This window comes from Octopus bimaculoides, chromosome 1, assembly GCF_001194135.2.
Source record: "Octopus bimaculoides isolate UCB-OBI-ISO-001 chromosome 1, ASM119413v2, whole genome shotgun sequence".
Classification (NCBI taxonomy): domain Eukaryota; kingdom Metazoa; phylum Mollusca; class Cephalopoda; order Octopoda; family Octopodidae; genus Octopus; species Octopus bimaculoides.
This window is the reverse complement of record NC_068981.1, coordinates 161,325,508-161,335,447: the sequence shown is the minus strand read 5'-3', so window position 1 is coordinate 161,335,447 and position 9,940 is coordinate 161,325,508. Positions and strand designations below refer to the sequence as shown.

Sequence of the window (9,940 nt, the reverse complement as noted above, 5' to 3'; positions counted from 1 at the left end):
GTACATGGAGTAAATAAAATCATAATATAAACAATTAAATACAAGAAATAATAATTTCTTAAAGTGTGTGTTAATCCCCATGTACCCAGACTTTGTGGACACCCTGTATATATATATATATCTTACCCACCCATGCCTCACTAATTCAGGACCCTGTCATTTCCTGCTTTTTCTATTACAAAGGCTTTATGACTTCCAACAATAATGAATCAAGTGTTTCTGTTTGTACAAAAACAACTGGTGAGCAAAAAGTCAGTTGTGGCTGGTTTGAATATTTGAATAATTGTTCACATGTCACCTGTAGCAGCTGTCAACCACCCAACTCTTAAGTTAATGTATTTGACTTTTAAAAAAAAAAAAAAACTAGGGATGGTTAGAATTCTCTTTACCTTCCTTTAAACAGATTTATGATCAAAATTCTTCCAACCATCACTAGAATTTTCTTTGTTTTGTTATTTTTTTCTCCAGACATTTTATACTTGGAACTACAATTTTCTTTGTGTTGTTATTTTTTTCTCCAGACATTTTATACTTGGAACTACATTGGCCAATGTGTCCTTTTTTTTTAGGTCTTAGAGAAAAGTTTGGCTGTTGTTTCTAACATATCAAGTTATGGATACTCACTCATTGACTTTACATGCATAATTTGCAGCTCTAAAATCCTGATGATGTGATTGTTTGTCATTTAGGGTAGGTATAAGAGGCTAGATCTGGTTGTTTTGAGGATAAAACAGGTAGATTATTTTGGCTGGATATGGATAGTTTAACCCTTTAGCATTTAAACTGGCCATATCCAACACAAATATTCTATCTGTTTTATACTCAAACCAACCAGATCTGGCCTCTTATATCCTACAATGTCATTCTAAAAATATACACTCACATCATCAGAATCTCAAAGCTACAAGATAATGGATGGTTAATTCAAAACAATGTGAATCAATAAGCATTACATTTGACAATAATCTGAATGCTTAAGGGTACAATGTTAAAGAATTGACAGAGAGTACATCACCAATGTGTTACTAAATCTATTCTCAATTTAAGTATTTGTTCTAAAATTTATACATGAATAAGTAGATACATTTTTTTAGTCCCCAAACACAAATAGCCCCCATATTAACAACTGACGCTAACATATTTATAATGGCTGTGAGGTTAAGGTGCTGGGTTATTACCTATTTTGTTATAAGCTCAAATCTTACTACAGATATTATGTTGTGGTATGTAATCCCTGTAAAAGTTATAACTACTTGTCTTTATCTCATTAATTACATGCATTTCTTGCCTACATGAATATTATAGATATAAGATCTAAAATCATTTTTCCAGAAACAGGTATTCTGCACCAGCTTACAATGTCCAAATTGAATGCACTCTTCTATTATACCACCACATTCACACATACATAAAAAAAAATCAAATTTTCAAATAGGTGCAGGCATGGCTGTGTGGTAAGAAGCTTGCTTCCCAACCTCATGGTTCCATAACAACTTGACCTGCTACAAATAGCAGCCAGTTCTCTCTGAAACTACATCCTACATGTTCGATAATGTACTAACGGGTTCACCAGTCATAAGGAAAGACAGGATGGTCACAGCTGGGGTGCCTTTGGTTATAGCTGTTCTAGAAATAAATAACAATCGCATGAGTGGTTGGTGTTAGGAAGGGCATCCAGCTGTAGAAACTGCCAAATCAGATTGGAGCCTGGTGTAGCCATCTGGTTCACCAGTCCTCAGTCAAATCGTCCAACCCATGCTAGCATGGAAAGTAGACATTAAACGATGATGATGATGATGAACAAATACTAACTTGAGAACAGGGTTCCCTCTAAGCTGTGCATACACAAGATTTTGGAGATGAAATAAACATTTTTCTAATTGAAGAAATTCCAGTAATGGTTACTTGCATGGATGCACACAGGCAAATTTCTGCACACACCCACAAAAAAAAATTTTTTTTTTTTTTGGAGTAGACAGAACATTGCTTGCTTGAGAGCAATCCATTGCAGCATTCAATTTTATTCTTAATTGATTCACTTGCTGGGTATTAAATGTCAGTTTCCGTTTCCTGACTTACTTTGAGTATGCTAGTAAATCCCAGCGGTCAGTGGTATGTTATTTTCTGTTTTTCCAATAAGTTATGAGTTAAAAGTTTGAATGTCTTACTGAAAACATTCATGTAAATTTATATTAAATACATCAATCTTTCTCACTGTAATAATTCTTAGATGCAACCAATAAAGTTCTCTTTATGAGATGGTAAAATTAGATTTACTACTTTGCTAATTACCATTTTCAATAAAGACAAGGCTGCAACTGGCTTTCAGTTAATAAAACTCATCAAACCAATATTTTACAACTTCATTTTAGAGTCAGTATTATTTTTGTAACTAACAGGTAATTAACTGTTGTATAATTTACAAGTAATTAGTCTCTCTGTTATGTAACATGCAAATAATTGGCTGTTGTGATGCAAGACACAGGTTGTTGGGCTTCATTTTGAACAAAATCTAATTTTATTAGGAGTTCAATTTCGAAAACAATTTACTGATAAAATTTTATTGATTTCTTTCGAGTTGACATGAGGCTATGAAAAGGAGGAGATGTACACTATTAAATTAGTCCAATAATATTGCTGGTATGTTTGTGGTGTTTTTATTATTAATTTGTGTGATGAATAAAAGAAGAATTGACCTCAACTGGATTTAATTTTAAAAGAGTGAGGAACCTAACATTTTATTGATTTATTTTGGCCTGATACAAGGCCATGAAAAGGGATGCATATTTGATTAAACTGGTTCAATATATCACTGGTACTTTACATCAACCTGTCTAAATTAAAAGCACAATTGACCTCAGTTGGGTTTGAAATTTAAAATAGGGTGAAACCTAATTAGAAACAGTAACTAATCTATTTTAGAAGTGTAGTGGAGTATCTAATGAGTTGTTTTATTTCAGAAAAACTCTCACAAGAAGTATTATTACATGAAATAATTAGATTTAGTTTCAGTGTTTCATTAAATCTGTATTATTTTGTTAGAGAAAGAAAGAAATCCTTTTAGCTAACCGATTAAAGCAACATTTCATCTGGCTTTGCACTCTTGAGTTCAAATTCCACTGAGATCAACTTTGCATTTCATCATAAAATAAGAACCAGTTGAGCGCTGGAGTCAATATAATCAACTAGCTCTTTTCCAAAAAAATTTTCAGGCCATGTGTTTATAGTAGAAAGAATTATTGACAGTATAAATAGAAAGCCATTGTGTTCAATATCCTCTGGTGTCAGCTCTTAGTATACATAGTAAATAAAAACGTCTGAAAGGAAATCATTATCAATGTGATCTCTGTACTTAAAGTAATATGCAAACCTTCTTGTAAAGTACTTCAGGAGATTGTGTCAGATATCAGCTTAAGTGTTTTAAACTTATGACAGTAAATAATTCCTCCTGGACTCTAAACTCTGTATTAGTCTTCTGAACTCAATATTTTAATTCTTTGACCAATCAACACTATTATGTTGTATAAAAGTTGGCCATGATATGGTAGAAAACATAACTGTCATTATTAAGCTGGTGTTTGAAACATAAATTAACAGGAAATTTTGGTGTAAGATTTTCATTTAGATCACTTTAACCCTTTAGCATTCACATTACTTTGTAGCTTTGTGATTTCAATAACATGGTTGTATATTTTTAGAATTATGTTGTGTGGTAGGTGTAAGAGGCCTCATCTGGTCAATTTAAACATAAAGCATGTAGAATATTTGAGCCTGATATGGCCAGTTTGAATACTAAAGGGTTAAAACAGCAAGCTGTATCACACGACCAAGGGCAGTCTTGGGCAGATTGGTATAAAAAGGTTAAGATTTGGTCACAACCTTATAGAGGTATGTTCATTGGATAAGTCAGCCTCATCACTTATATTTGAAGTGTATGAGCCTATGTACAAGTATCTCTGGTGTTGAAAATGTTGTCATAGTATGGAGTTCCAAGATTGTTGTGAACACAACAATTCTGTAATGTGTGATATGCCAGTAATCACACAACATGCTCAGTTTAAGAAGTAAATTCTAACCGTTTTGATACCAACCTGTCAGAGACCAGCTCAGGTTCTATGGATAGATACATCCTACTTAAATTAAAACCTGCCATAAAATCTCATATTAATTGCTGTTCCAAATACCAGAGTTATAAAGATGGAGTAAATTTACTAAATTCTTCATTATTTTCAAATAGATTGAAATAAAGATAGTATATTTCAACAGATATATGGTAACAAAAGGGTTTGGCTGATAAGAGCTGTACAAGCCCTGTACAGGAATGCTGTCAGTAAGGTGAGAGTTGGCAATGAGTATAGTGAAGAATTCCGAATAGAAGTAGGGGTTCACCAAGGATCAGTCCTCAGGCCCCTCTAATTCATTATAGTCATCCAGGCAATAACAGAGGAATTCAAGATAAGCTGCCCCTGAGTGCTCCTCTATGCAGATGACCTTGTACTGGTATGGTCATGTGTTACAAATGAATGAAGACAGATGTGTGAGGAAGTGCCACTCCCTAACTGTAGAAGGAACCTGTGGAAGAGATAGACCCAGGAAGACATGGGATGAGGTGGTGAAGCATGACCATCGAACATTGGGCCTCACAGATGCAATGACAGGAGACCAGGACCTTGCATGTCCAGCCCTGTTAATACCCTGATGTGTCTGGTGATATGATGTGCTTGAGAAGACCTGTTGAGTCAAGTAAAATCAATATCATAGCTCTGACCCAAACGTGGTCAATGCCAGGTCCGCCTGACTGGCTCCCGTGCTGGTGGCACGTAAAAAGCACCAACCGAACATAGTTGATGCCAGTACCCCCAGACTGGCTCCCGTGCCAGTGGCATGCAAAAAGCACCAACCGAACACAGCCAATGCCAGTACTCCCTGTGACTGGCTCTTGTGTCAGTTGCACGTAAAAGGCACCCACTACACTCTCGGAGTGGTTGGCGTTAGGAAGGACATCCAGCTGTAGAAACATTACCAGATCAGATTGGCTCTCCAGACCTCAGTCAAACCGTCCAACCCATGCCAGCATGGAAAACAGACGTTAAACGATGTTGATGATGATGACGACAACCCACAGCAAAGACAATATCAATCAATAGAAAGTAATAACAATGAAACATTTTACTTGTTAATCTTATTGACATAGATCTCAGCTAACCAAAGCTAAGAACAACTTTTACTACTTTTCTGCTGTTATAATTATGTAAAAAAGTTGTTTATCCTTTGGACTTCATAGATCCAGCAGACCTATGAGCAAATGCCTCCCAGGCATGATCATTATCTGCTGTGTTTCTTCCTTGTTATATGGTACAGTGTAATTTGATGGATATTTGGCTGCTATTTCAAGAGACTGTGTAAAGGCTCCCTCACTAACTCAACTATGTAAGAACATAAATGGTAATGATTGATGTATAATGGAACAAGGATTGAGTGAAGAATCTATCTCTTACATACTTTATTTCTTTCTTGCAGTGCTGGTCCAAAAGGAGATAATCTTTATGAGTGGGTTTCTACAATTTTTGGACCAAAGGGTTCTGTTTACGAAGGAGGAGTATTCTTTCTCGACATCCACTTTACAAATGATTATCCATTCAAACCACCTAAGGTAAGTTCTTTCATTTATCTCTTATGTTTAACCCAAGTATTTTTGCCACCCAGTATCCCTAACAGATATATAACAAGGTAAAACGTATGTTGACATTGAATGTAACAAAACGGGGTGGTGCTGAATAGAAATTTAAATGGTTAAATGCAAGATTTTCATATCAGTCTTGTCAATTGCTGAATCACCCACACTGCTATCTTGAAGGAAGAGGATCATCATCATTACTATCACCTCCCTTTACCATGTTTGCATGCCTCACTCAGAGTTTATTGAAGCAGGTTTTTTATGACCAAATGCTTTTCCTGTGTTGCTAGCCCTCATCCATTTCCAAGCAAGGTAATATTTCTCCATGTTTAAATGTTTTTACAGAATGTTGGAAATGAATGACATTTCTTGCATTACAGTGACTATATATCATGAGATGTCAAGTAAAGGAGAGAGAGACGTGCACACACACACACACACACTCACACACAGTGGGCTTCTTCCAATAACTTCTTCAAGAGTTCTTCTGATGAGGCAGTATTGTGAAATTCAGGTTCTAACTTGGAGTTTTCTTTAGTTTTAATTGGTCCCTTAGTTATTTGTCTGTCTTGTATGTTCTTAACAAATTCTGGATTTGTATCAAATATGAGAATATGGATTCACACCAGTATGCTGCACTAACAGCACCAAATCAGTTGACATGCTGTTGGTGAAGGCAAGGGCATTCAACTGCCTTTCTCCAAATTTCAGTGCTCTCTTCCATACTTCATAACGGAGATTTCAGGAAATAATCTTCAGACAACTATTCAGCCAGCTCTATAACTAACTGTCTAGTACCATTGATGCTCCACTAAGCAAGGTTGAAAAGCTAGTTTTAGGGTGTTGTGTTATCATTGCTTTTCAAAATCATTGATTCTTTTATTGTATTCTTTGGTTTCAAAACTTGCACACATATTCTCTTCATTTTCAGCAATTATTGGAAAAATCATTATGTTCTGAGATCAAATCTTACTGAGGTTGATTTTGCCTTTCATCTCTTCGGGGTCAATAAAATTAGTACCAGTTGAGCACTGGGATAGATGACATCAACTGATCCACTAACTTCTTTAAAAAATTGTTGGCCGTATGCCAAAATTTGAAACAATTCTATTCTTTTACAGTACTGTATTTCAGCAGTGTGCCTCTTGGTAGGCTCTTGTTAAATATTGTACATCTAAGAGTGTTTGTTCATGTTGCTAAGGTTACATTTATGAGTTTTGTACTTATGAGTGTAAATCAATTTATAAGGCTAGTTTCTTTTACACTTGGCACAATCCTTTTAGCAGAAACATATTCTGTTGTATATAATTGCAGTTGTTTGATATTTATGATTCTTTTTTTTATAAATGAAGTGTGGTTGTTTGTTTCTAGTCTTCCATGGAAAACATATCTAGTGTCTAGCTATGGGAAAATATGACCTTGCTTGAAAACATAATGGTTGACAACATGACAAGCAAATCTGCCTTAACAAATTCTGTCTGACCCATGCAAGCATGGGAAAGTACATGTTAAATGATGATGATGAAGAGTTTTTAAATATAAAACAAACAAAAAATCCACGTGATGACTAAGAACACCAGAATGTGACCTTTAAGGTCTTAAGGCTCTCCATGGAATAACTGTATTGTAGTAGTGTTTTCATATCTTTTTTTTTCATTATTATTTCTTCAATCTAAATATATGACATAGCTTTGTAGTGTCTTCCATATCACAAATATATTTTTTTAATATTTCTGCTTCACTTCACAGCTTCAAACAAACTTCACCAAGATCACTACCCTTTCCCCCACCTTATTTATTTATTTGTTTATTTTCTGTTATTGATTTCTTGTTTCAAATTTGGTCACTGACAGCTGTATGTGTATTAGTCTATGGTGAAGCATTCAACTGTGAAATGTGAATAGTCAAGGAAGGAAGCTGAAGGCCAGCTTATGTGATGGACTGAAAAGAGGCTTGACTCTGTATGACCATGTGACTATGCCAATAGACAGTCTAACACCTCAACTTCACATCATACCATTACTGAAGCTTGCCATTTCACCATTGTTAGTTTGCGTTTAGCCACTGGTTGGTCAGCTCTGATCAAGCATACCTATGTTCAAAAGTATCCCATTTGTGGCTATCTCCTCTCATTTATGTTATATCTGCATATATTATCCACCCTTTTTATAGGAATAGGGTTTCATATCAGAGCAACTTTGATGCTATTTCTAGCAGGTCAAATGATCATGTAGAGCAGTGGTTTTCAACCAAGTCCATATGGCCCTTAGGGCTCCATGTAAAATTTTGTTGAAATTCATATGCAATAAATTGATTATACTTCTGCAATACACCCAATGTAACTACACTTGCTGTTGGTGATATTTCTCCATCTCTGGACTTTTCTGTTTTCCTTTCTCACGAAGGGCTTTGCTTGAGATGTCAAAAACTCTCTCTTTTTACTGAGCGTCAAATTAATAAATTCCATGTGCACATCCTCTTGTTTGTTTGATTATTCAATTTAAACATTTTAACTATTTTTTCAATACAATTCTTAATAATATCGAATTCTAAAAATACAACAGGATATTTTAAACCTCGAATGGTTATAGGGGTCCGTGCAAGTAAAATAGGAATCAAAAGGGTACATAGGCAAAGGATGGTTGAGAACCACTGATGTAAGAGGTTCCTTTGTTATGAGTCATTCCACAGGTGACCATTCTTTTTTCTCGGTGGAAGGGTGGGGTCCATAACTTGTATACTACTACACTTATCTGATTTATTCTTTGCTTTTGTTTTTTTAAAGATAACTATCATATGCTTTGAGGAAAATTTGGCTACTGTTTCTAGTAGGTTCAGAAATTACCTTTCCCTCACCACCACCATAGTGATGGCTGGCTTTGGTTTTGAAATTCACTCTCTAAAAAAAGTCTGGGGGTGCTAAAATCACTTCCTATTGATCTGCAATTCACAGGTCCAAATTTGCAGTGTCATGACCCTTAAGTATTTCATTCTTTGATACTAACCCACCTGTGAATGCCTAAATTCTATCATAATTAATTAAATTGCAGAGTTTCAACACCAGCTTAATGATGTTCAGTAATCTTACTAAATCTATAATAAATTCTTGATTAGATTAATTTTAAGATTAATCAAAACTTTATAGGCAGTGTTCCCAAAAGGATTAATTATGTTATTACAACATGACTTATTAACCAATGCTTGAAAATAACTTTTTTCATATTGGTGCAGGTGTGGTTGTATAGTAAGAAGTTGCCTCCCAACCACATGGTTCCAGGTTCACTCCCACTACATGGCACCTTGAGCAAGTGTTTCTACTATAGCCCTGGGCTGACCAAAGGCTTGTGAATGGATTTGGGAGACAGAAACTGAAAGAAGCTCATCATGTACATATGTATAGATAGATAGATAGATAGATAGATATAGATGCATGTATAAAGATATATATATATATATATATATATATATCAGCAGAAAATGGAGAAAAGGTTTGATCAACAAACAAATTGACCAACATAGGTTAATTATTTTTTAAGTTTTGTATTAAAAAATAATTAACCGATATTTGCCAATTTGTTTGTTTGTTGATCAAAGGTTTTCTCATTTACCGCTGATTTTAAATTTGATTCTTGATAAGTTCTTGTTTATCCCATTATTACCTGTATTCTGTGAGCATAGTGTGCTTGCATACCAAATACCCAGGGTTAACATAGGTAATTGATATCAGTAGTAAGTATGGCTATTCTTATCCCTTAGACAGTTATTCCAACCGCTAACTCTACTTACCTATATATATATATATATATATATATATATATAAACAAATAGTAAATGAGTATATGCATATATACGTACAGGTATGTGCATACCGACATCGACCTGTATGTATAGGTGCATATCTGGGTACAGGACATTGCAAACAAAACGTAGGCAAGAAAACACACAAGCCACATAGAGAACATTTTCCTTCATCAGCTACCCCCGTTTTAACACCGGCATTTCGAAGAGATATATATAGGTGCAGAAGTGGCTGTGTGGTAAGTAGCTTGCTTACCGACCACATGGTTCCGGATTCAGTCCCACTGCGTGGCACCTTGGGCAACTGTCTTCTACTATAGCCTCAGACCAACCAAAGCCTTGTATATATGTATATGTAAATATATATGTTTGTGTGTCTGTGTTTGTCCCCCCCAACATCGCTTGACAACCGATGCTGGTGTGTTTACGTCCCTGTAACTTAGCGGTTTGGCAAAAGAGACCGAT

At 35.2% G+C, this 9,940-nt stretch overlaps 1 protein-coding gene across 2 annotated transcripts in view; it reads left to right on the top strand.

The window, feature by feature from the left end:
* Positions 1–9,940, top strand: part of LOC106884412 (ubiquitin-conjugating enzyme E2 E1) — a 210,522-nt gene that overhangs the window by 196,148 nt on the left and 4,434 nt on the right. For both annotated transcript variants that reach the window (XM_014935773.2, XM_014935775.2), the window contains exon 4: positions 5,521–5,653. In XM_014935773.2, coding sequence (XP_014791259.1) covers positions 5,521–5,653 — 133 coding nt within the window. The remainder of the gene's footprint in view (positions 1–5,520; positions 5,654–9,940) is intronic.